The sequence below is a fragment of the Aythya marila genome (genome assembly GCF_965140915.1).
Source record: "Aythya marila genome assembly, chromosome: 3".
Classification (NCBI taxonomy): Eukaryota; Metazoa; Chordata; class Aves; order Anseriformes; family Anatidae; genus Aythya; species Aythya marila.
In genome coordinates, this window is record NC_139044.1 from 69,904,864 (window position 1) to 69,931,755 (window position 26,892).

Here is a 26,892-nt window from a genome sequence, read left to right on the forward strand (position 1 = left end):
TCCTGCAGCAAGGAGAGGGTGCAAAGGATGTGTCTTCTGATAGCAGTCCTGCTGAAAAGGGTAGCACTCAGGTTAGAAATGGGGAAACTAAGGAAACATGAAAATCTCTAGTCTGTAGTCAGTAAACAGGAGCTGGGCAGCACTGCCCTCACTGCTCTGCTGTGCTCAAGGAAGCCTTCAGCTGGGGATTTCTTAAGACCGAAGATCATGGCTCAAATAACCTCTGAATCTGCTAGAGGGTGAGTGGTTACCTTGAGGGAAGAAAATCAGTTATTCATAATTTTAATGTTCAGGGAGAGGACTGTCTTTCTGGAAAGCACATAGAGCTTGCTTTCTGTTGTTTTCGTTTGCATGTGTGGTGCAGCTTATGTACGTGTGCATCTTTTTCAGTAGCCAGAAAGCTAATTCTGCAACCCAGAATAAACTGAACAGAGAAGTGATAGATAAGTTTAGAGGAGTTTGTTGTTGGCTGAGAAGAAAAGAGTATAGGATGGTTTTAATATTCCAGAGTCTTCCCACACAGATTTCCAGTGATGCTTTGAAGGCAACTGTGTGTCTGCAAAGACTTTGAGCCTCCCCGGAAGATGTGGCCTGTCTTGTGTACAGATCTGAGCAAAGTGTTTGTAGAAAGGAAGTGGCTGTCCTGTACTGGGGGCTGAGAGGAAGGGAAGGCATTAGGTCTGATTGCAAGCTTCCCTTACTCCCTGTTGCCTGATTTGTGTGCGTATAGTGCTAGCGATTTGAGATGAGAATGCCACGGCAGGCTGGTGCAAATTAATCTTTCATTAACTAATTTCATTAGTTCAGACTTTTCTTTTTTTCATTATTATTTAGTGATGAGATTAGTCACCTAGGGATCTGGTTTTATTACATCAGACTACTGCAATTAGATAGTCACTTACTTATTTTTTAATCTCAAGAGTAATGAAGAATGGTAGCATCAGCATTTCTGCTGCCTTCATTGCCATTCAGGATTTAGTACATGGAAAGGAGCACATTATGTAAACTTACTGGAGCAGGAATATCCTCTTCTTCTTTATCAAACCTTGTCATCTTTTATAACTGAAAGAATTCTTGTCTGTTTGGCCTGGGCCACTGAAAGAGGAATAGCAGGCCAAGGAAATAGGTTTTAAATCTTTGCACATGTGTTATATGTGATTTGTGCATTATGTTTATATTCTCATTCTCATACAAAGGACAATTTTCAATAACATATCCCTAAAATTAACCCCAGCAAACTAATCTCTAATACAAGGGGGGCTGGTAGCATCACCAATTGTGAAGATGGATCAACAATTTGCATTAGGAGACCCTACTTTTAGGTGTTCATAGATCTACCAAACTTGTGGCTCAGATGTTTCTTACATGTCACTTGCTTTGTACTGTATTTTCCCTCAAACCCTATTCTGCCATTTCCAAGAACTTGGCTATGGGAAAAAAACTGGTGTTGCTGACACGAGGAGTGTGATGACTTTTCCTTTGAAAACTGATCTCCACCGTGACAGTCCCCAGTTCCTGGAGCAGGAGTCTGAATGACAGGTTCAGCCTATGTGGGGAAGGGGACAGCGTTTGTGGTTGGAGAGAAGTGGCCATTGCTGTCAGGGATGCTCCAACACCGTCCCTGACTGGCAAGCCAACAGCCCTGGGGCTGTAGGAGGGCATCACAGCTCTTTTCAGAGTGTGAATGCTGTTGGGTGTAGGATAGAGTGCCTGAACTGAGAGCTGGAGAGTGGGTGTTTGGTGCTTGCCTACTGCAAACTGTCCTCAGCCAGGAGAACCACAAAAAGGAGCTGTTTTAAAAGCCTGTAGACAAAAGCTGAACCTGGAGGGGATTATAAAGGAGAAGAGCTTGCGCCTAGAGATCAGCAGTGTCCAGGGACAAGGGAAACTGAGAGTAAGGTTGGTATGAGATCGAGGGATTTATCTTTATGGGTTATTGTAGAAGAAGACGAGCAAGCTCGGTGTTAAAAGCGGGTGGGATGTAAGCCAGCTCTGATCCAAAAGCTGCCTGGCTGCATTAGCACGGTGCTAAGCCCAAGCTAATATATCCGGCTTCTCACCAGGGCTTATTAGCTCGGGCTCAGTGCCATACTAACAGAGTCACAGGGCTTGCAGTTGGCTGGGCACCATGCCTGCTCCGAGTGTGCCCTGAGCTCAGTGCTGCAAGCCTGCCGAGGAGCACCAGGAGATGCCTGGAGCCCTGACTATAACACGATGCTGCTCAGGTGGCGGAGGCCAGGCTGGGAAGGGGCAGGAGGGGATGGGGGCATACTGCCTTTTCTCAGATCAGGAGGTGAAGGGGGAGTAGCTGAGGAAACAGGAGGAACTGAAACCGGCTTGGTGAGAAGACCCAGCACAAGGAGTTTGGGTGTGGGAGAGGAGATGGGAGTGACTGGAAAGGGAAACTGCAAGAGGGTAGGGGAAGGACAAGATGAGGGCTTGCTGGGCAAGGAAACCGATCAAAAGTCTGCGCCAAAGTCTGGAAGATGGAGTGAGATGGGAAGAGAGGAATGGAGGAACAAACTCCACACCAAACCTGGAATGCAACCAAGATGCCTGACAGCAGCTGTTTCTCTGCTTCCATTGATCCCCCGGGGAAGCCAACCAGCAGAAGTGTCCTGTCCCAGTGCTTGTGCTGGCCTTGCCAAAAATCCCTATGTCATTGCTCAGAGTTGGGTCTGTCAGCTACCCTGGCAGAGGTCTGTCCATGGCAGATGAGTATCCTAGCTCTGCTGGTGATCTGTGTGGGTGTTAGTGTGATGCCAGGTCATGGGATCTCCACTTTTGCTATTTGCAGTTTTAAAAATTAGGAAACTAAACAAAAACTGTTGAAAAAAAAATTACTAAAATTGCAAACTCAAATTCTCCAGAGTTTTTAGGTTGTTTGCCTAACCTCAGTCTGATCATTTTATGCATTCTGATACAGTTGTTAATTACTCATTTAATTACTGTTGTTTTTTTTTCTTTTTACTGGTTACTTGCCTCATTCAAGCATGAGACAAGCTTGTTAGGGTGGTGTAATAATACATTGACTTGAAGACACCTCTTGCCCCCATCTCCTTCACCACAGTAAGGAGGTATGAAGGCAGCTGCAGGGAGAAGTGCTGCAGGGGAGCTCTGCTCCGAGGAACTCAACGCTGTTTCTGCTCATGGTTCTGAGTAAGTCTCACAGCAGTTCACCTCCACAAAGCATTTTGTAGGTGCTCATCAGTTTTGGTGTCTTCTGGGTGTTTGATTCAAAGCCCTGCAAAATACAGATCTGTCATTGATGCCAGTAAGAGAAACACTTTGAACTGAGAAAGTAAAGCGTAGTGCTGAGTAAATCAGCTGCTCTGCATCCCAAAATTAATGTCTGCTTTTGATGTTAATGTCATTGCGTCCCTGTACCCCTTCCGCTGAGCAAGAATAGCAATAATACCTTCATCAGCATATGGGGGAGGTATTGTGAAAATCAGATTAGTCATTATTTGATATTTGTGAGGCATTCAAGGAGTGCTGTTGTGATGAACAAAGTGGAAAAATACAAAACAAAATTGCTTAGTTTGCCTTCCATTTGAACAGTTTGCGGTAAAAAGAAGGCACTGGGCCCTTCAAGGAGAAGAAGGAGAGAATAAATCTGGAAAATGACTTTTTAAGTCACCACTCTTCTTTCTAAACACCGAATGAGGAAGCGATCCGGTGGAAAAGAAGGTGGTGCTTGCTACACCAGGAGGGCAGGATGAAGTTTCTGACTTATTCTCTACCAAAGACTGGAAAGAGTGCCTAGTTTTGCATGAGAATAGTCTCAATTCCCTTTATTTTGGAGTGTCTGTCTCACTGCAAAGCATGGCTTCTTACGTGAGTGGGTTGTCTTGCAAGGCAGACGGCTCGCGTTGGGTTTTTGTAGAACCTTGATTCAGCTTCAGGGAAGGAGGAATGAAGAAGCAGAAGAGTGAACTTCTGGCAGCTGAAACCCTCCTTTCCCTGTGTTTGAGCAATCTGAGCTCTTATGAAACCTTTTGAAATCTCAGTTGCTGATGTCTTTCTGACCCCCAAAATTATTCTTGTGCAAATGTTGACACCCAGCAGGGATGATATCACTGGCTTAGGAAAACACATCTAGCTTATCAGAAGCTGCAGGATTCCAACAATGTACTGGCAACACCAGCCTTATTTTTTTCTTTTCTTTTAATTGTTTGCTGTTAGTTGGCAGATGGTATTGTGAATCAGGTTATGCATATCTGAGGGTGCAGAATAGTTTTTCAGTTCATACAAAGCCGAGCCCGTGTCACACACCAAACTGGTTTTATCCTCTCGTCTTCTGCGCGTGAATTTTCTGTGAGCTTATGATTTTGCTATGTTTGCTAATTTTATGTTGACAGTTTTAATTACACACTCCCGGAGTGTATAAACACAACAAGAACTAGATCTGACCTAGAAGCAGGTCTCAGTGCAAACAGGCATATTTTCCAATTGAATACAGGCTTTGTGTAATCTGCTGTGTGGGTTGGACCCATAGCTCACCGAAATCAAAGGACATCAAAGCTTCTCCATCGACTGCCTTTTCAATCAGTCCTTAATTGTTGTTTTATTGCCGATTCTGACACTAAATTTCTTTGATTGGATTGCTGAAGGAAAAAGAAGTGAAAGTGGGGGGAAAAAAAACATCAGGAAAATTTCGAGGCTGGGGCCTCCCATGTCATGCCACTAGACAACAGGCAGGGAAAAGGGAGCGATTACAGCCCATTGCTCTGCAGACACGTGTAATGCCAGAAAATGACTTTAAACTTCATTTTATGTCTTACTTTTTTAGAGTTACAAGGTAATTCCAAAAATGAAAGCGTATTTATGTGCAGCATGGGTACTGCTGTACATAGGAGGAAGGAGCTGCCCTCTAATAAACTCGTGCAAAACCAAAAGAGTCCAGTTGGCCCAAAAGTGACAATTTTGAGCTCTGCTGCTCAGAGTTTGGGGTTTTGCTTTTTAAATTAAAGGCGTGGCCAAGTGTTCATTATCCCTATGATAAAAGCAGTAAAAATAGGTGCGAAACGGCTCTTGTGCAATGCTGTAATTTACCTTTATTTTAAACTGGCTTACACATCTTAATACATTATGACAATCAGAATTATCAGGCCACCAGGCGGAGAGGAGTTTGTTTTGTTAATTGCTCTTGTTAAGCCTAATTACAGAATGGGGTGGAGTGGATGCGAGGGGAGGGAGGAATCTGCTAGCAAGAGGAAATTCTCAAATCCTCGGAGCGGTTCCAGGCAGTGCGTGCCGGGCAGCGAGGGCGCGGGTGCGTGCTGTGCGTGCGCGGGTGTGCAAGCGTGCCCGGGTGTGCACGGGCACCGGGACCAGGACGAATGTCAGGCTTTCCCTGCGGACTAACATCCCGAGATGCATGAGCTGGAGGTGGGGAACCCACTCTGTGTGGACACATGAAGGTACAGCTAAACAAAGAGACGGGCTGTGGTTTCCTTTATGTGTTAACTCCTTTCTATTTTTCCTTTTCTCTCTTATTTTTTTCTTTTTTAGTTTTTCTTTGAGCGATGTCAATTGCTTATTTTGCTGTTCTTTTGTGAGTTTCGTGTTTGGTTGAGTGTCAGATTGGTTTGCTGACGTGACGTGCCATCCTCTGATGTTACAGGGTTGCCGGCACAATATCGGTGTACATAGCTATGGGTTGGTATCCTAAAGCCCTTTGAACCACCTTCCCCATGGCTGCAGCAGAGAAGTGCCACCCCAAAATTGTGTTGTTTTGACTTTTCAATGGGAAGCATGTGTCCACAGAGCCCCTTCTGCCCAGCAGGATTTCGTTTTGTTTGCGTGCCCCACATTAGGCTGCTGGCAACGCGCCGGGGGCTGTGCCTGCCCTGCTCTGCCAGCCCGCTCGGCATCCTTGGGAGCCTCCTGGCCAGAAGTTTCTGATAAGGTGGTTTGGAGCAGGCAAAATGTAAAGCCGGTGATGATATAACAAATCTGTGATCTTCTCTGGGGTATGTTACCTGACTTGTTTGCTGCCAAGGTGGTTTTATTGTTTTGGCTACTGGGTGGAGGGAGGAGACTAGGAGAGCAGAGGAGTCATGCTTTTGTTTTGTTTAATTATAATGTATGCTTTTAATAAAACCTTTTAGTGCCGGGAATTAAATGGCACTGCAGCGCTGCACAAGAAGAAAAATGCTACTGCTGTCGTAGCTGACAGCTGAGTGGTTAGGTGGCCAGCGTGGGGCTGAGCCTCAGGAGCCCTTTCTGTGCTGGCTGGAGATACTGCTGGGTAAATGTGTTTACTTTTTCCGTAGTATTTATACTAGTTAATGTGTCGCACTAGATAAATCTACTTCCTGAGTCCATCTTTCAGCTTGCTCTCTCCCCCTTCCCAATTGACAAATGGTTTGAGTTTGACACTGTTTTATCAGTTGAGCCCCTGCTGGGTGCTGCATGCCTGCTAGGTTTTGCTTTATCGTGAAAAGTGAATTATCTGCAATATTTTGTTACTGTCTAACTAGCAGTTGGCAGGCTTTCATAGAGGAACTGATTTGGATTTCAGCAAAGGGAGGCTGTTGTCTTTCTCTGCAAAGCCCCGTTGTTGCTCTCCAGGAAAACAAAAGATCCCAGAGCTTTCTGCACCGCAATCTGCTGCTGTCCCACTTTCAAGGAGGTGTTTTGTTTGTTGCGGCAGCTTCCTATCTGAAAATGATAAATCGACGGACGTGTGCGCTGCTCTAAACCTCTGTCTCCAGGGCTTTGTGTTCACTTAGGGTAAAATACATTATTTTGTGGTAGCCTCTGGTGTGATTTAAACTTCGTATAAAGATTACAAAGCAAAAGGGAAAGCATCAACATCTTTAGCAGTGGTAGTTTGATGAGGAATAGCTGTCAGAAGAACTCTACTGACTTACCTCAAGTGGGTTTCAAATGCATTAGGGATTCATTAATATTAATAGTAGAATGGACATTTCCTGCATTCGTTTGACATCTTCCACTCTCTCTTTTTTTTTTTTTTTTTTTTTAAGAGCAACTTGGAGTGCAGTTTTAACACTTATTCAAGTTAATACAAGGATGATAAGCTAAAGTTAAACAGAAGGAGACCCCTGAGTGTGTGGGGTCGGTCTCTAGGAGTCCTGGAATTCGGTGCTGTGCTTCACAGAAAGATTGTGGTAAACGGCGGGGCAGTTTGCGAAACAGGTCCACTGGGTCCAGTAGGAACCAGAAGAAACTGGTGTGAGATCCCAGTTCTGGGAGGGTGACTGGAGGGTTGCTATTGAAGCAGCATGTAAGCATTAATAACTGTATAGATTTCTAAAGCAAGCATGGTGGCAGCTTGTTTGTACGTTCAGGGGTGAAAAAGGAAAAACCAAGCCATTTTTCAGTCTCAAAATGCCTAGTGAGTTTGGCTGAACGGTTCAGCATGAAAAATGAGTGAATCCAAGGTAATTTACATTTGTTTTCTATCTTTGAAGTCCAGTGATGCACATTTTTATCATTCTGCTCTGTCACTGGTAGGATTCCAAGCCTTCTCCAGAAAAAAAAAAAAAAAAAAGTAGAAAGAAAAAGGGGAATTTGAAAAAAAAACACCAAATACCTTTGAGAGGTAATACAAAACCGGGAACACTGTCAGCACCAGGAGGAAACACGTAATGGCGATGATCGTTTTTCAGTGTCCTACCCAGCACATCACAGCGCGACTCTCTGGGCCCTTCAGCTAGGGAGAGCTCCTTGCAGCACAGCAAAGCAGGGACTTGCTTGCCATAGAAAGCGTAGCTGAGAGCTGCAGCCCGTGAAACGTCAAAGGAAAAGTGTAAGTCCACACAAAGCGCCTCGTCTGGCAAAACTGGTGATGCAGCAGCCAGAAATACAGCAGCGCACACGAGTTTGGCAGCTCTTCCTGACAGGGTGATTTGAATGGTCGGTGTGCGTCTGCTCTACTTGTTGAGCCTAATGAAAAGTACAGTTTAATCACTGGTGTGCCAAATTGAGCATGATTAGCTGTTATTGCAGATTAGTGCATTGTCTGGGGCTCCAGAATTATTGATCCGGGTGCTGTGTGCTGATGTTTTCCGTGCCCTCTGCCGTAACCTCTTCTTAATGCCTCGGGGAGGGGAGCAGGGAAGGAGAGGAGGAGGAGGGAAGTCCAGATGGGAAGAAAACAGGTCCTGAAAAGACCACATAGGAACTAGGTCAGGTACTCTGGAGATTAAAGAAGCATGCTTCATCCCTGGACGCAGGAGGCAGGGACAAGTAGCATACAATTACGAGGAATTAGAACGGCAACAAGTAGTGCAGATTTATCAGCTTTAATTGTCTATTGTCAGGACAGAGCCCTTCTTGTAGATCAGGCGCTGCCAATGCTTTAATACCTCTAATGGACTCTCTATTGTGGGATTATCTCTCCTAAGGACAATGTCTTTCTTTCAAACTAGTTGTTTTGGGAGAGAAAAAAAAAAAAAAAAAAAAAAAAAAGAGCTGCAGCCCTAGGTTTTTTCTCTCTGTGGCTTGTCCCATTCTGCAGGAAGTAGCGGAGAGCCCAGTGCTGCTCTTCTGTCAGCAGCACCGGTTCCTGCAGGGGAGCCGAGAGATACCTATTGAACATTAACCCCCTTTGCTCCACCTTCCCCAGCGAGCTCCTCCAGAAACAATAGCGGGTTGATAAAGAGCAGATAAGCAAGGACACAGGGCTTAAGAATCTCTCGGCTATCTTTATTTTAAAAGCTTTCCTGGGTTTTGCAAAGTAAACATTACAACATTTAAAGAAGGATAAGGTGTCAACTGTTTAATGAGAAGTGGTGTTTAATAGCAGAGGAATTCTTCCCTCCCCCACGCAACACACAGGTATGAAAAGACTGTTATTTCACCACTGTGGGCTAGGAAAGGTGGAGAAATGACAACTGTACTCTGAGAAGCTTAAAGTGTGGTCAGTCAGCCCGTCCCAGCCAAATTCCCTAACTGGTGACGTGCTGTCACTCTTTTGAATCCTTTGGTCCTAGGTGCATGGTAGCAGCATTGCTGGGTCCGTGATAATCTGTGGATAAATATTTTCATTTCCACCATATGCACTTTGTCATGGTGCGGAGCTGTTGTTTTCATTAATCTGTTTTGAAATGTGCTCAGTGGCCAGTCCTTTGTCTAAGAGTGGCGTGGTTCCTCCACCCATGGATCTCACCCTGCTTCAGCTGTGCTCACAAGCTCCACGCAGCCCAGCAGCCCAAGGAGTACTTGAAATGAAACCAGAACAGTGCAGGGACAGTCTGAAGTTTCACTGAGGTTCACCATGGTCCAAATGAGGAGAGGATGCCCTAAAAAGTGTCAGGATTGTCAGGTTGGGAAGAGGCAGTTAAGTTGAATTCGTGCAGTTAATTCTGAGCTGGCTTTGTTACCTCAGATTGCTGTGAGGTGGGTGCAGGGCTGACAAGACTGACATATTCATAGGAGTGATGCCTCTAATATATACATGCATGTATAGCATCCCATTCCTCCTCCATAACACTTGGAAATTAGGAAGATTTCTCCAAACACACCTCCTATATCAGGCTTGTGCTCTGATACCAGTGAGGTTGGTAAGTGGTTGGAATGGGCCAGGCTGTTTTAATTCATTTTTCCACAGGCTTGGTTACTACAGGCAGAATATTCAGAAATTTGGAAGGTAGATTTTTGTGCTCGGGTTTTCTCATCCAGTATAAATCTGAGTTGGTAGAAGCACACAAAGACAACACAAGTGTTGTGTGGGCTCCTGGCTGTCATCCCTACTCTCCCAAGACCACCATTACTCCCAAGTGTGATGGGAAGGCTGCTGATCACCAAGAGGAAATCATCTGTGGTCCTCACTGTGAGGCATTTCCCTTCTCATAAAGGTCAGGGAGAAGGATCCTTACATTAGTCAATTCTCCTCTTCCAGCCCTTGAAGTCTGTTGCCTTCTCCTACTCTGAAAAAAAAAAAAAAAAAAAAAAAAAAAAGTGCAATGACAAAGCTGCTGCTGCTGCTGCTGGTTTCTCAATACCTTCACCCCAGCTTGCCTCCTGGGAAACAAGAGCGAGTGGCTTCACACTGTTTCGTCTTTGCTGCCTGGCTGCGTTCACAGCAACGAGAAGCCCAACTTCTCACGGTGACTTCTCACCCTCCTGACAGCATGCCCAAACAACCTCGGCTCCTTTTCCTCAAACTCGAGCCCCAACAAGAGGAAATGGCTGAAGTTTACTTCTCGCTTCTGCGTGCTGCAAGGCTGTTTTTATAATTCAGGGAGGGCAATTTGGGCTTATTCAGAAGTCATCTGAACAGTATTTTAATAAGGCATAGCTGGAAACAGAAAGGGACATGGTATTTTAGTTCAGCTCCTTTTTTTCTCTTTTTAAGGAAAATTTCCTTAGAGATTAGAAGAGCAGTGAAATCAAAGGAGCCACCAAGGCTTGCACTAGGCAGTAGCTGAGAGTGCAGCCAAAAGATCTGCTCGTGGTATTGCACAGCAGAGACAAAAATAAACGTAAAGGCATTTGGAAGTGCTAGGAGGCAATGACCAGGGTGCTCTGTAATTAAAGGCAGTCCCTGAAAGCTGCATGTACTAATTCAAAAGCCTCCTGGCTACAACATACACCACCCCAAATGCCCTTGCAAAAACCTTCATGTAGATTCAATCGTAATTTTAATTTCTCTCCTTATAGGCAGTCCCATGCTGGAGTAGTCCAGGGCATACAAAGCCTCTGAGATCATATCTGAAGCCTATAGGCTGTGTTTTGCAAAGGTCAGGCCACTGTGTGAGAAGAAGGCTTCAGCTCGTCCCGTCACACAGTCGCTGGGCTGTGCTGGGTGTCTTTCCCCCGGCTCTGGCAGTGGCCACGTTTTCAGAACTGCGGCCCTGAAACGTGAGCGTATCTCAGCAGATCTTGAAAGAGGCTCTTCTGCGAGTTTTCTTTCTCAGTTGGCTTTTGAAAGATGTGCAGTCTTGCGACTACATCGTGTACCTTCCCCGAGTAATGACCACAACTGGTCCCCAAATGTTTACCAGCACAAGGATGCCTACATGCAGGAAGTGGGAAATGGGGGTGGGTCTGGTAGTTACCCTTGATGTGGTCAATCTGCCACTGACCTTGTTTGGGGAAGGGGAAGGGGAGGATGTGAAAACGAGACTGCGCTTTAATCTCTCGTGTGCATTTTATCTCCCCTCCGACTTTCTGAAGCAGTTTCATCTATTAGAGCCAGCTCCCTTCCCTCCTTCTTCCCCTTACAATTACAGCTCTCGCAGGCGCAGGGAGAACAGCAGCAGCAGCAGCAGCTGAGGCTGAGGCGCACCGGCTTGTTGTTGAGCTGAAGTGGTGATAGCATCAAAGGAAATGGATGGGGATTTCTGAGATCAGAGCTGTTAGGGCCATTCATGATTTGTTGCCAGGCTGAAAGCTGCTGCAGAGAGAGCTGCCTAAGAAATGCTGATTAATAAGGTAATTGAGGTTTTCTATGAGCGAGAAGGAAAAAATGAAAATGTGACTAAAAATGTTCTTTTTTGAAATGAACAACATTTTGAGATTGCACATTCCAGACAATAGCAGCTACTGCTATGAAAGATTTTTTATAAAAGAGCAGAAAACTGCTGGTTGAGTAGGGCGTCTTTTTATGTTTCTCTGTTAAGGAGGAAGGTCAGAAGGTCAATCTATATATTTCTTAATAGCAGAGATTCTTTTATGATTCTGACTTCGGCACACATTCTTAGCAATTTGTTTCTGTCTCTTCTTTCTTGATAAACTCACTTTTATTCCAGATCAGACACTGCTAGGCTAGCCCTGCGTGCCAGTGAAATCCTTTCTGCACCACTGTAGTTCTGAGATCAGGCTGCTCTCAGCTTTGCTGAAACACCTGGAGCTAATTTTGGGCTAGCCTCAGAGTGTGCCACGGAGTTATTTGAAGTCCGTGCACTGCACGGGCTGCACTCACCTTCCCTGGCCCTAGGGAGAGATCCGTACTGACCTGCGATATTGGCATCCTCCTGTCGTCCTGATGGATATTTCACCTCATCTGATCTGATCTGTTCTCTTCTTCTCCTCCGGCCCCAAAAGCATTTTCAGTTCCTTGAAAGAGAGATTTACTTTTCTCCAGCTTTCCTTTACATTAAGAAGATCAGGCTGTGAAGGAAATGCATCAACCTTTTTTTTTTCTTTTTTTTTTTTTTCTTGCCCCCTCCTTTCTTTTTTCAAGCTAACAGGGAAGTGAAAAGCTCTGAAACAGCTGCCTCTCAAAGTGAGACTATTTTTTGGTAAAATAATCACCTTCAGTATGACTACATTGTTTTTCTGTTCTATGCGGTGTGACTCAGCATCAGTTAATTAACCCAATCAAGTAGGCCGGATTTCTCTCCTTTAATGAATGGTTCTTCCTACTTCAGAGCCTTCCTAGACCTCGTTTTGGATGTGCCTCGGTTTTACTGTGTATATCCAATTACATTTACATCCCGCAGCCCAGTGCTCGGGCCACCTCTCTTGTGGAATTATGCAGGGGTGGAAGTTAAGCCAGGACACTCGCTTGCGAGCAGTTGCCCTACTTATGTCCGCTGCCACGAGCCCTCCTGTGCTAGAGCCTTCGGAAGGTCTTTACCCAGATATACTATTCTCGGCATCGCAGGCCAAAAATGGCAAGTAAATCCTTTTCACCCGACTTTTTATCAGGGGGAGGAGGAGCAGGTTAAGGGAAAGGGATGTGTGTGTACACCTGTCAGAGAGACTGGCAGGCATCCGGCTGCATAAAACGTGCTCTTTCCTCCTTTCTTCCTCCTGTAAAGAAATACATAACGTCCCGATCGCCCCGAAATATAAGCATGCGTTTGTTCAGAAGAGGAATGTGAAACAAAGTGTTGGGGAAGCAGTGAGCAATATGTTTGCAGACATGATACAAGAAGGCGAAGTAGGAGAGTTGCCTCTCGGTGAAGCAGCTCATGTTTGCAGTGGGCTATGGACGGCTATAAATGGAGCTGTGCATCATTGTTCCTCTGGGCTGGAGGATTCCTCACTGAAGGGACAGGACCACTGAAGGAAGTAAGGCATCTGGTTGTTGTGTAATGAGAAGCAGGAATGCTCTTAATAATAAACAAACAGGACATTGTATGCCATCATCACAGGATGTCCTTCCTTCAGCCAACATGCTGACTTGGGTCGGAGGAAGAAATGGGGTTCAGGGTCTGCTAATTACTATACCACCCCTCCTTCCACGACCAGCATGCTCCCAGATCATCCCTTGCCTGTTGCCTTTCACAAGGACCAGTGCTGATTTTTATTTTTTTTTTCGTTTTACCACACTGCAAAAGAGGTGTCAAGTTTTAAAATGCCGCCTGCTTTGCCTTTCTCTCCCGAACTTCCCTGTTGTTCTGTTGGGAGAGGGATATTTTATTTAAAGGAAGAAACAGAGGGGTTTTTCCTCATTCCTTTCACAAACGTTGATTAGAAGGAGGGTCTAGAAAGGCATAAAATCAAAGCAACGAGGCTCCTGGATTGGGCATATCAAAACTCTGTAATCTCTCCGATTTGACAGTAGGGGCTTTAAATCAGAGTTTCAACCCCCTGCTCTGTAACCTGGAAGGCATTTGGAGGTGCAATTTTTAGAGCATCCTGTATACTTAAAGGGGGTGTGTGTGTGAAACGGAGACCTTTGGGGCTGTGGGATTCAAACAGCACGGAAAAAGTAATGAATATCTGGCAGTAAAAGGGGTGTCCCCGCGTGGGGAAGGGGTCCCCGTGTGGGGAAGGGGTCCCCTCGTGGGGAAGGTGTCCCTTCGTAGCAAAAGCAGCGGCGGCTCCCGGCTCTCCCCAGCCGTTCGGTCCTGCTGGCCGGGCAAAAAAAAAAAAAAAAAAAAAAAAGAGCAAAAAAACCTCCGAAAAGGGGGCAAAAGGAGCAAAACGAGCTGCGTTTCCCCGGCTCGGCGCCGAGGGCTGGGGCCGCAGGTATCGCCCCACCTCCCGCGGGCGGCCGGCGGCGCACCCGCCGGGCGGCTGATTGGGAAGCCGGGGCAGGGAGGGAAGGGGAGCGGGCTGCCGAGAGCTTTGCTGTCGCACTCAGCCCTCCAGTGTTTCCGAGAGGCAAAAGCAACGAGCGCGGCGGGCAGCACCTGTCTGCGGCGGGAGGAGGAGCGGCAGGGAGCGGAGGCGCTAGGTGTGAGTCAGTCTCCCGGGGACCCAGCGGCTGGAAGGAAGGAGAAATGTTTACTCGGTAGATATGAGCCAGGCTCGCCTCGGACGGTGGGCTTCTGCGAGGAAACGCTCGCCGACTCAGCCCCGGTAAGGAGCGCGATGCCGCCGAGCCGCCGCCGGGCTCGGCCCTTCCCCGACCGGGGGGACCGGAGGGGATCGGGGGCTGGGGGAGCGGCTCCCCGCCGGGACGAGCCCGCTCCCGGCTCCCCGAGCTCGGCGGCGGCTCCCCGGGGGTTTTCTCTCGGAGCCGTCCCCGTCTCGGCTCGCTGCGAGGCCGCCGGTGCTGTCCCCGGGGAGGGCAGCGCCCCCGGCCCCCTCCAGCCGGTGCCCGGCGCCCCCCAGCCCCCGGCTCGGGGCTTTGGGAGCTCCTCGCCCCGCCGTGCCTCCTGCCGGGAATTTGGCTGCCTTTGCCGAGAAGGAAAAAAAACAAAAACAAAAACAAAAAGGACAGGAAAAAGAAGGGAAGAGCTCGCCTGCCCGGCTGCTCGCCGTTCCCGGCGCAGGCACGGAGTTTGGTCCTTTATTTACCTTGCGGATACAGCGTCCTGCTACCTGCCCGGCGCTGGGCACCCTCACGCAGCTTTTGCCCCGCACAGAAAGGGGCAGGGGAGGAGGACTGGAAGGAGGAATTGGTCTTGTGAGGAATCCTACTGAGTGCTTTGAGCGAGTAATTCTCGGAGGCGCCGTCAAAATCAAAAGGGATACAAGAACTTTTTTTTTTCTATTTTTTTTTCCCAAATTCCCCCCGCTCCTTTTTTTTTTTTTTTTCTTTTTTTTTCTTTTTTTTTTTTTTTTTTGGTCCCCGGGAATATGTTGCAGCGCTTTGTGAAGGGCTGTCGCTGCAGTGATGCTGGCAGGATGTCGGCTCTCTCAGCCTCCCATGCCAAAGGATAAGGGGACGTCAGGAGGAGGAGGAGGGGGGGGGGGCAGGTTGTTTTGAAAGTTGTTTGTGTGTTGAAAGCCGGTGGGAAAGTTCAGGCTTCCCCATTTGGAAAAGGCAAGGCTGGGTTCCGCTCTTCCAACATGCGCTTTCCATTTTTAGCTTCATTCAGACGCAGACAGCAGCTCCTTTCCTCTTCCTCTCCTTGTTTGTGACACTTTTCTAAGGCAGCCTTTCCACAGGCAACTAAGTGGTCTCGCGGCCATGACCCCGCGTTTTCTTCGGCACGGAGCACTTTTTTTTCCTCTGAGGCATTAAGGAGAGGGTCTGAAAAAGGTAAAGCAGTTGTCAGCCTGGGGATTTTTTCCTCTTTGTTTTCGTTCCCTCCTCGTTATTACCGAGGCTGGCATTTTAAGGCGCTGCTTCAGTCAGAGCAGCTTAGTTTACACTGCTTTTTGGCTATTACTCAACTGTACCAACTATCCTGCGTACGCTTTTAAAGTGTCACAGACTACTGTATTAGTCACGCTGTCTCAACGGAAACCACAACACTGAAGGACAATGAGGATTAAAGGCTGTTTTCTTATTTTCCAGGCTGCTACACAGTGTAGCTCGGACGCTGTGAGTTTCAAGAATCTGGTGAAAGGGAGAGAGTGGACAATGAAAATGGACATGGAGGATGCTGACATGACTCTGTGGACGGAAGCCGATTTTGAAGAGAAGTGCACGTACATTGTAAACGACCACCCATGGGATCCCAGCGCCGACGGAGGCACCCTAACTCAGGCAGAGGCTTCCTTGCCAAGGAACTTGACTTTCAAATACGCATCAAACTGCAAAGAGGTAAGCGGCAATGCTCTGGGGAAGGTTGGAGTCAGACGAGCCAAATCTCAGCGCTTTGGAAAGCGTGCACTCACCCCGGCTGCCACTCTTTAACGCACGCACGCACGCACCACCACCACCAAATGCTGCCCACCAACTTTTCAGACAGGACCCTCATATTGCTTTTAAGAACCTGCAAACTGGTCATCCGTCCTGTAGTATGCTCACTGGAACTCGCAGCCAGCCTGTCCCTCAAGCCGGGTCTGTACCAATTCGCAAACAGTTAAATTTTCACACAATTTGAGCAGCATCTGAATAAGCATATTTAAACTGTGGGGCAGTTCTCTGTGCCAATTTCTAGACTGCTGTTTGCCAGGACCATTCATTGCCTCTGGCTCAGAGATTAAAGTGCCTCAGTTGTCTAATAAATAGCTTTAAAAAAAAAAAAAGTAGAGGGGAAAAAAAAAAACAAATTCCTGGAAATGTGTTTAATTATTTCTTTTTGTTTTCCCTTTGGTTATGAAATTGCTTTATTCTTTTCATGAGCTTGCCGTGTTCCTGACTTCCTAAATTCTTAAAAACACCGGCATATCGATTAAGGAAGTGATGGTAGAACTGCAGCAAGTTTGACAGCAGGATGGCCGTAGCTTAAATTAACTTGTGTTTATCTGGGACAGTATCTTCACTGGTAGCTGGCCGTGCGAGTCCGTCCTATCCTCGTCCCTGGAGTGGGTACATTCTTTGTTGTTGTTTCAGAAGGGCTGGAAAGAAATGAGCCCGGATGAGCAATTTGGTTTTGTGTTTACTCCTTCATATAGAGTAGCTATTATAGCTAGGTGTGATGTTCGGCAGGGTAATAACCCAAGGGACAACCCTTCATTTCTCCTTGTGCTGAGACCTGTGGTATAGCAGCTATTACCTGTGCTTCTACTTTGGCTAAACACACTGACCACAGAGCTGAAAAGAAGAGGTACACTCATCCGTGCCTATCAAATGTTTCCTTCCAGAGCAGGTACTTGTTTAATCCTGCAGACAGAAATAGGGCCGGACCCCCGGCTGGAGGGTATTGGCACCTCGGAATTTAGCTTGGCAGCACCTCGTACGATGCCTGGAAGTTTTGCTAAGAGGTTAAAGATAAATTCCCATGTAAACTCACTCTTCTCTTCGCATCTGCCCTGCCCTGCCCCACAGAACTTGGCAGAGGGAGGACGCGCTCCCGAAAAAAAAAAAAAAAAGCGCGAACCTTGTTTTGCCTTATTGCCTCGGGAGACAGGCCTTGCTTTTGGGGGGAGAGAAAGTCAGGGCTCTGTGTGCGATGCAGAGAGAGCTCTGGGCTGTCCGGGCAGCCATCCGGGGACGGGCTGGCTGTTCAGGCTGCTGGCTCTGGTTCTGCTGCCACGGCGGCGGGTGTCCGAGGAGCTTTCAAAATTCCCAGTGGTGTGTTTGGAAACACCAGTGTGCAATTTCCTCGCACTGTAGTGCAGCTCACTGAATCGGGGTGGGAGGATTGCTATGGTCTCCGTAAAGGAGGTGGGGGGAAAGAAAAGTCGTTGAGAGATTCCTACTACTGCCTTGTAAAGCGTGACCCGTACAGTTCTTTGCTAGTGGGAGTCTGAATATAGGACATCCTCCTTTTGTTCTCCCAAGTTCCCCGTGCTCGTTTATTTGCACCAAGTAGCACCTACCGTCAGGAGCAATAGCAACTTCTGAGCCCTGGCGATTTCTAATATAGCCCTGAAAGAAAGGGCCTTTCTTTTTTCTTTTTTTTTAATGTGAAAGCTCCCATGCTGTAAATGTATGGACAGGTCACTCGTCTGCTGCTTGTCTGTGGAGTGAGATAGCTGCAAATGGCATAACCCGCTTGCCTTCTCGCAACTCCCGACCTGAAGTGTGATTTTTTTCTATCTGCCTTACAAGTTTGATTTTGTTCAGTGGGATTGGGACTGGCTGTGTGTTGCCCTTACACACTGGCATTTGTGGGGTCAGAGAGGGAGCCTGATCCTGGTTTTGACCTTATGGAAAACCACTGGTGTCCTGACAGCCCGATAGGGTGGTTTTTTTTCACTCGCAACAGGATGAGGTAAGACTTTGGGGGATGCATGCGTGCGTGTTTGCCAGTGGATTTCAGATGTGAGCTGTCTTCATTGTTAACTTTCGGGAGAACTGTGGCCTCATCTGGCTGAGAGTTTTAAATGCTGAGTCAATTTATTGACAAAAACATATATAATACATCGCTTGTGAAATGCTAAATGCTGTCATGATTAGATCACGGACTGCTAAGGCTGTCATGATTAGCACAGTATCTCTGTTTGGAGTAGGAAAAGTACTGCGTGCCTACCTAGGAGGGAGGAAGTACAACTGCTGTTGTTTGGGGAGGGTTGCTTTCTGTGTTTCTTTCCCTTGCATGCTTTGTCAAGCAAGTAGCGCCTCTGTAAAGGTTTACTGAATTTGCAAGGGAGTCCGTGACACATCATACTCTTGTTTATTCTTGGATCTTGATCGGGGATTTTTCTGAAGGACGCATTTTTCATTATGAGTTCACAGTATGTGTCAGCATTTTGAAAAATGAATTACTACTGCTTGTAACATTTCAGGTGGCTAGATTTACACGAAGGCATTTATTTATTTCTATGCGTGAATTATGTATGTTTGCTTCAGTTCTCGCAGTTGACAAAAAATGATGAAACGTGGGGCCAAAATCGCACTCTAGCAGGCCATACGTGAATAATCCTTTTCATGTGAACATTTAGAAGCTTTTTTTTTGGATAATTTTTCCATTTAGTCTCGGTCCTTAGAGGGCAAACAGCCCTTCTGGAAACCAAAGGTCAGTTATTCTGCTGTCTTGAATACTGCTAGTGCCTCATCCCGGTCCGTGAGTTTGACAGGGAGAAACCTATCTCGGCAAACCCATGACTTGTTGCATTTCTCTGATAAGGGATGGACGCTGAATTCTGAAGCGGTGATTTGGAACTGTTGCCAAGTGTACCCGTCTGACCTCAGAGAGTTGCTCTCGTGCACTGCTTTTATTTTATTTCTTTAATATACAATCAGAGAGGAAGCAGTCTGGAAACATTTCCTCTCATGGCATCCCTTTTAGAAAAGTGCTAGCTGAGTGAAGGGTTGAATTTATGTGGGCTTATGCAACTGTAGATCTCATAGTGAAGAAAAATCTGTGTTGTTCCAGGGCACACGATGGCCTGCCCTGATTTACATTTGGAAAATACTGATAGTTCACAGTGTGCTGAAGCCAGTAAGGTTTATTTCGCTCTTTTGTTCTTATTATTTTTAAAGCAATTTATTGGCCCCATTGCAAAACATCCTCCTATTTCAGAATTCATAGGAGTCGTTGTTTACTTCCAGTGCCCTTGCTCCACACAAAGATGTAGGAGCGTTGGTCTCTTAAAGTGCTTTTTAATACCGAATTCAGACTCAGACCCGCTCTCCCTCGTCCGGGAGCTGCGGGCTGGTTGGGATGCACGCTGCTACCCATGCAACCCACCCTGCTGATGAAGATAGATATTCTCGGATGGCAGGAAGGTCGGCACTGCCCATTAAGCATCCCTGGAAGGGCTCCCATATGGTCAGACGAAGCACGGGAGCATCAAAACATCTCAGCAGGAGGGCTGGTGGCCGGCGCGGCAGCTCGGCCCCCGGCGCTGCATTAGGACCCTGGTCAGTTCCAGGGACGCGGCCGTCCCTGGGCTGGGTGCTCCCTGCCACGCAGCCCCCGTGTCCCCGTGTACTGGGCTCCTTCCCTGTGGCCCCCCATCAGGGTGCAGCCGCTGTTCCTTCCCACCACGGGCACTCCCTTGACAGCGTGGGTCCCTGCTGCGCATCCCCATCCCACAGTGCCAGGAGCTGGTGTTAAACGTGGTGATGCTCGGGTTTGATTTAACCTTCGTGGTACAACTGATGTTGTAGTGAAAGGAGAGGAGTGTCAGAGGCCCACTTGCGGGGAGTGCTAGAAGTTTTTAAGTGGCTGTAGCATGAGAAGAGAGGGGATAAGTGTTTGTAGGTAGAGAAGATGGTGTTCTGCAAATAGCATCGTGCTCCCTTCCTGCATGGCTCAGGCACGGCACGCTTGCAGAGGCTGCATAAGGGCAGTAGGCTTTTAATTGTGCAGGGAGAGCTCAGGCCATGCTCCTCTGTGGTTCCCTGCCCTGAGACTGTTTCACAAGGTCTCATCAGAGAGGGAGAAATGTGCTGAAGGACACCTGGTGGACACAAGTCTGAAATGCCTCTCTGCGATGGCTTGCCGGCAGCCGGGAGCCAGCTTCCCCTCAGGCTTGGTGTGGGGCTCCTTCACTGCTGTGCCTACAGCCCTTGGTGGCTCTGTACTTCGGGGGCTCCTGTTGAGCACCCCCTGAAGCCACCACAGTGGGGCAGGAGCCCCTTTTGGCAGTGCAGGGTGTCTGATGGTGGCATGGAGCCCTGTGCTAGCTTGGCACTGATAGTGCCCCTCTCCTGGAGGGTAGCCCTGCTTGAACATAGTGGCTGAGCTCCTGGGGACACAGCAGAGGCCAAGAATCACTGATCAGAAAGCAATCCTTGGCTAAAACTCAGCTGGGCAGCTTTAGACCAGTTTAACAAAGCACCCAGAACATCTTCTGCCAAAACACCTTTCCAATAGGTACAGGGTGAGAAGCTGCCTTCATGTTCTGCCACACCGGGGGAGAAGCAAACGCTGTATCTAAGGTGGATATCAAAAAGTATCTGCTGTGTCAGAGCCACCAGTGCACAGCGGGTGTTTCAAGTTGACTAGTTCAAGGAGTGACTTCTAGAGATTCTGAGAATTTCATTAAAGTCATTTTAATTAAGGGCAAGATATTTTAAAACCGTGAAAAGAGACTCAAGCTACCCCGCAGTCAAACTGGTAGGGTGTGCTGTAGCTTGGTTGTGAACTTTTCTTGAGAGGCCAGATGGATGTAAATGAAGATATATGGGGAAGATGAGAGGAACATCTGCCTTTTTCAGCTCTCTATGAGAAATGCACAAGCAAGACAAAAATAAAACCGAGCCACTGAGCTTGTTTCAGCTTGTGGTAGGTGTAGGAAAATTTCTGGAAGTCCCTTTTCTCTCTCCAGTCCAGATGCAGAGATCAATGGAGCATTTAACTACCTCTACTGTTGACGTTATTTTTTTGGTGTGGTGTTCTGAAACACATGTTAAAACACAGACAGGCACAAACAACAACCACACCACATACACCCAGCAATCTGTTTCCGGGTGGATTATCTCCTTGATGCTGTGGCTGTTATTTGTTCCCTTTATTTTGACATCTAACGTGAAATTATGCTGGGCACTAGCTGTTTACTGGAATTTTTAACCAGTACACAGGCAAGTATTTCTCTGTCTCTCCTCCTCTCTCACACCGAAGGTGAGACAACAGAAGAAAATGTAGCATGAGAAAATCACAAGGCTCAGCTAATTTGTGAAGTGGTGCCTACAGCCCAAGGTTTTTACTGTCCTTTGCCGTGAAGGGCTGTTACAAAGAAAATAAAAGCTCACAGAAGTGAGCTATCTGCAGGGTTTGATGCCTGCTAATCTGCTTTGGTAAGAACCTTCATTCCTTGCTGAGTACAGACAGCAGTAATCCCTGTTCTCAGTGTTTATCAACAACCTCTGCTATTACTGTCTTGTTCTGAGATCCTAGTGAGTGAAAAGACAATTTTTAAGTGGCAAGATGTGTGAAGGGGACATGATTGATACATTTTGCCATAAAAGTTTTGTTACAATACTGAATTAATGGGCTTTTTACCTTCATTTTTCGCCCTGTCTGAGAAGGAGGATCAATCTTGCAAAGTCTTGTTTTTTTTTGGTTTACAGAATTGCTGGTTTTTAAACATTCTTTGGCTATATTAAATTTAAGAAGATTGCTGAGGAACAGAGAGAGACAAAACCAATAACTCAGCAGTGTTTTGCAAAGGGTTACTCTAAGGCACGTTCTTCTGAATAATGATGAATTGCTTCCTGATTTGTGGTCAGTGACTTTTTTTGGTATAATTACTGTCAAGAAGGAAGCTGAACAACTAGAGTACATTTCTTAGACCTAGCATAGTGGAGCATTTTCATCAAAACCCTTACGCCTTTTTGACCAAACCCACTTGACATGTGTTACCGGAACTGCTGCCTCCTTTTTATAAAAGAGGGTGATCTGTGAGTACATGTCCCAAAGCCATTTCGTATTCTGTTTTGTATGCCACCGCTGATGAGAGGATTGTAGGTCTTTTTTTTTTATTGTTCTCCTTTTTGCTATCAGGAAGGGTACAGAGTGAAAGGGAGGGGGGGCGGGTGAGGTTTCATTTTGACCTGGAGGGGCAGTCATTCCAATTCCTAACTTAGCAGAATAGTTGGCTGTGGTAGCTGTGAAGTGATTGATAGTTCTTGAATATTTTTGTTTGCTGGAACTACACTTTTGGGGGTTGCCTTTGATAGGAAAAATAACTGTTGAAGGTATTTGACAGTCTGTACGTTTTGTTTACTGTTTCTTCTTGTAGCTGTATTTCCACAAAACAATTTTTTCAGGCTGTATTCATCTTTGTCTTCTATATGCTCGGTAAGATGTTAGTATCTAACAAACCTGCTCATTATCATGTAAAATGTGGTTTTTAAGTATTTCTGTTTTGCTGAGCTGTCACTAAAAAATTGTTGCATTAGTTGCTTAACCTTCTAACTTGGGGGGGCAGGGGAGAGGAAGGAAAAAATTTCGATTTCTGCTGGCAATGGACTGACCCTGTGCTGCTCTTCTTGTAGGTCACTGGAGTTATAAGCAAAGAGTACATCCCAAAAGGAACGCGCTTTGGACCCCTGGTAGGAGAGATCTATACCAGCGATACGGTTCCCAAGAATGCGAACAGAAAATACTTTTGGCGGGTAAGCAGGAAAAAACAGCACCATGTTGTTGCAGTAAGCAGATCACTAAATGAGTACAGCTGAAAAGCTGGGTCACTTCCTGCTTCAGACCTGCATGAATGCAGGGGGCAACTTCTGTATGCTGCTGCCATGCACGAGCAGAGTGAATGTGGTGAGCTGAGTAAAAGCCTGGCTGTCTTGGATATAGGGGCTCTGTGGGTGGAGAGAGCAGGGAAGACTCACAGCCCTTCCTGGCTGTGTCCCCTGAAACAGATCAGTGCTTGATAGGATAAAGAAATAGTTCTGCTGCTGGCTGTAGGGGCAGGTTATTTTGCATTTCTTCACATGAAATGTTCACATGATAGAAAGTCATTCTTGTTTATGCAAATGTCACTTGTACCTAATTTTTCCAGCTATTAAGAAGCTGTGAAAGTACTTTCATAATTTTTTTTAATTTTTTTTTTTTCTGGAATCATGGAATATTTTATAGCATTTTTTCCTGGGTGTTGAATAGAACTACTGTAACATAGAGGTGGTGATCTTCAGCATGTATCATTCAAGTTGTAGGCTTTTCTAGTATGCCTCAGAAAGTGTTAAAAGAGCAGCCCATGGATCTTAGTGAAGAGAAAATTCATTAATGGCAAACAAACATTAGAGGTGGTGCCTAATTCCTACTTTGCATTATAAGCTGGAAGAGAGCAACAGCCAACTTGTTTTGGCTTGGGAATTCTGTGCTGGGGAATATGCTTCCAGTTTATCAATTAACATAATCCTCAGTTTCCTTTGCAGACCCATTATTAATTGTTAGAGAACATTCCTTCAGCCCCGTCTTCTCCCATGGATTTGTTTTGCTGCCTTCTAGCCATTTAGGTTGTGTCTAAATCAGTGGATTTGGGAGTACATCCAAGCCTCTGTGCCCAGGTGCCTGCCTGCCGTAGCAACATCCCAACCTCACATCCAGGTGAAACCCAGGGCAAGCACCAGCATTCCCCACACCCCGCTCTTCCTACCTAATTGCATCATTTTGGTTTTCTCAGATCGTCCTCATGCGATGTAATACAGCATTGCACAGGCAGTAATTTGCATGAGTATTCTTGCAAAGCAGGCAGCTGTTTTCGCATTCATAAGGCTACGAAAATTTTCTTTTAGCTGAGTTTTTTGGGAGCTTGCTTCTGATGTAGAAAAGGCTTGGTGTGCTCCCTAGCCCTGCCAGTGATACTGCAGACCCTGAGGACAGGGGCTGCTAGCCATCTTTCTTCATTCATACCTGGCAGCGAGAAAGATGACATCATTTTCATGATGTGATTTTAAGCCTGAATGCAGGGGGATCCTCGGGAATAATATCCTAGGAGCCATCTAAGCGTCATTACATTCCCTGTTGTAACCTCTTGATTGATGCAAGGCACGCTGCTGCACCAGAGATTAATTCTTTCCTACGGGTCTGAAGCAGGCCTGTATATGGAAAGGAAAATGTGGGAGATGACCTCTTCCCGCCTGTCACCGAAGGAAGGCACGCAGGGCTCGCTGGTGGGAGCAGGAAGACCCGCGGCACACGCGGGGGGACGCTCAAGGCGAGCGAGCTGCCCGGGGCCGGCGTCATTTCTGGGAACCGCTCTGTGACTCAGCACATCTGCCCTCGTCTTCCCCAGAAGGGGTGGGAGCCACTGGGGCAGCGGGGGCGTCCGCCGACCCTTGCCGGGCCCAATCTGCCATCCTGTCCCATCCCATCCCCAGTTTCAGGGAGCGGCCAGGGCTGGCGTCGAGCGCCACAGCCCCGCGCCGTTCCTGGAAGTTTGCGACCGGAGCAACCTGAAGGCTCCTCTTGAGACAGCAGAAATTCACCCGGCTCCCTTCCATTTTCTCATAACAAACACACCGCAAAATCTCTCGCAGGCCGCTTTGATGAGGCCACATGTATTTCCCCCTTCTCGGTTTACAGGAAGTTACTCTTAAAGAAAGTGATTCTGGTGTTTACGGCCCGCGTTAAAGGGCAAGGCCGCCTCGCCCCTCTACGCCCGCGGCTGTCGGGGAGGCGAGGAGAGGGCCCGGCGGACCCCATCCCGGCAGATCCCAGTGCAGGCATAAAGGCTGCCCAGTGTTTTCCTCCCCAAGATAAGCTGTATCTCCCCTTCCGAAAGGCATTTCCTGCCTGGGGAGGCTCATCTTTGCGCAGGCTGCTCCCTTTCGTTCGCCTGGTCATTTAGTTGGTGAAACTGGGGAAGCCCGTTTCATCCAGTGTGGAGCCACTTCTCCCCGAGAGCAAGGGATGTGTCCTTAACAGTCATGTCTCCTGGAGTATTTTTTTTCTTTCTTAATACTTCTCTTATTTTCCCTCTTTAAGAAACAGTGGCTTCTCCCACTGGTTGGGACTTTCTCCCCCAAGCTGCTGAGCAGCGTTTAGCTCCACATTTTCGTTCCTCTCCGTGGAACAAGCCAGAGCGTGTCCCTCGATAGGAAAAGTGACTTCTCATCGACTGGCCCCTTTCCAGGTCTTCGCTAAGTTGTGGCAGGTGAAGTTCATCTCTGCCTCGCCCAGCCTTCCTACAAAAGGGCTACAGTCCAACTATGAGCAAGTGTTGCTTTAGGACTCTGGGGGGGGTGGAGGATGTTTGCATAGTTTAAACCTTTGGGCGGGGGTGGTAGGAAACTGCAAGTACAGAGGCCATAGAAAAAGGCGAGAAAGACTCTGACGTAGCACAGCCAGTCAGTCTTATACACAGGTGACTCAAAGCATTAATGCAAGCACGCACTCAGACCTGCAGTCATTAGCATCACCCACTTGTTCATCATAGCACCAGGAAAAGGACTCTAAGGCAGATTGTTCACGCAGGGAGAGTACTTTGTGTTTCAGATTTTGTGTCTCATTTGTCCATACTAGCCGAGACGCACAGGCTGAGTAGAAATGGAAAAGGTAGCTGTGTACTTCTTGCCTTTGAATAAGCACTTCTTTTCTTAACACAGAGGATATCATACTTGGAATAGGAAGAAACCCAACTTGAATTCTTACTTCAGAAATATCTGCTCATTTTTTTTTTCTTTAAAAAAAAACTTATAGTTTTTCCACTCTGGACTCTGTGCGCACACGTTGTATATCATGCATATATATAATCACAGGCACTTCCTCTCTGTTCCAGATCTATTCAAGTGGTGAGCTTCACCACTTCATTGATGGATTTAACGAGGACAAGAGCAACTGGATGCGTTATGTAAACCCCGGCTACTCCGTTCAGGAACAGAACTTGGCAGCCTGTCAGAATGGAATGAACATCTACTTCTACACTATCAAGCCCATCCCTGCCAACCAAGAGCTGCTTGTGTGGTATTGCCGAGACTTTGCAGAGAGGCTGCACTATCCCTCCTCCAGAGAGCTGACAATGATGAACCTCAGTAAGTAGATTACAGTATAAACAAAGAATGCTAGTAATGTCTCTTCTGCCTATATGATCTAATAATAAGTTGTATAATTACACAGCTGCATCATCTGTTGTGTCACAGTAGGTAGCTTGGAGTGGAAAAGAGGAATTAAAAAAAAAAAAAGAAGAGCACAACAGAATGGATCTCTGTGCTTGTTCAAATTTAAACAGATTATCAAGAATCTCAACAGCTACTTTTTTATAATCTGTGTATTATCTGATGAAATTCTGGACAGACAACCTGAAAATATCCTCTCCCTTCAGAGCTGTAGATGTTTGTTCACATGCAGACTTTTAAGTCCAGATCTTCTAGCACACTGGGCAGAAATCTGCCTTGACAGCATATACTAAAGGCTTTCCAGTCATTTTTCCAAAGTGCTGCCCTTACTGTACAAGGAAGTGGCCATGTGACGTGACTCTGTCTAGGTGTCTGACAAAAGATATGTTGACTATATAATGTTCTTCAGGTCTCGTATCTAAGGTTACTTATCTTCTGGGAGCAAACCTCATGTGGTCTTCTCATCTGGTTACTCATTTTTTAAGATCAGAAAATACTTCTGTCCCCATTTCTTGGCTGCATACTGCAGCTTTCATTTTCTGTTCAAAAATAATAGCAGGGGGGAAGAGGTATTTCCAGGAGTTTATCTCTGGGTTCCGCTGTGGTTTCTGACCATTTCCAGCATCATTGCTCTACTCATAGCATTAATCACTGCATAGCATCTCACTCAGAGCCCCTTGAAGAAAGGGACTGATTCCTGCTGACTTCATATCCAATTCTTAGGCTTC

General features: G+C 46.7%; 1 protein-coding gene across 6 annotated transcripts in view; it reads left to right on the top strand.

The window, feature by feature from the left end:
- PRDM1 (PR/SET domain 1) overlaps positions 1-26,892 on the top strand; it is a gene marked incomplete at its 5' end in the record, with an annotated part of 101,943 nt that overhangs the window by 63,167 nt on the left and 11,884 nt on the right. For 2 of the 6 annotated variants that reach the window (XM_082757973.1, XM_082757970.1), the window contains 3 exons: positions 15,614-15,862; positions 22,595-22,714; positions 25,828-26,080. In XM_082757973.1, the coding sequence (XP_082614099.1) occupies positions 15,680-15,862; positions 22,595-22,714; positions 25,828-26,080 (556 nt within the window). Of the gene's footprint in view, positions 1-14,042; positions 14,227-14,911; positions 15,356-15,580; positions 15,863-21,930; positions 21,998-22,594; positions 22,715-25,827; positions 26,081-26,892 lie in introns of those variants that run through there. The other 4 variants (XM_082757971.1, XM_082757969.1, XM_082757968.1 and 1 more) reach the window with 4 other exon arrangements.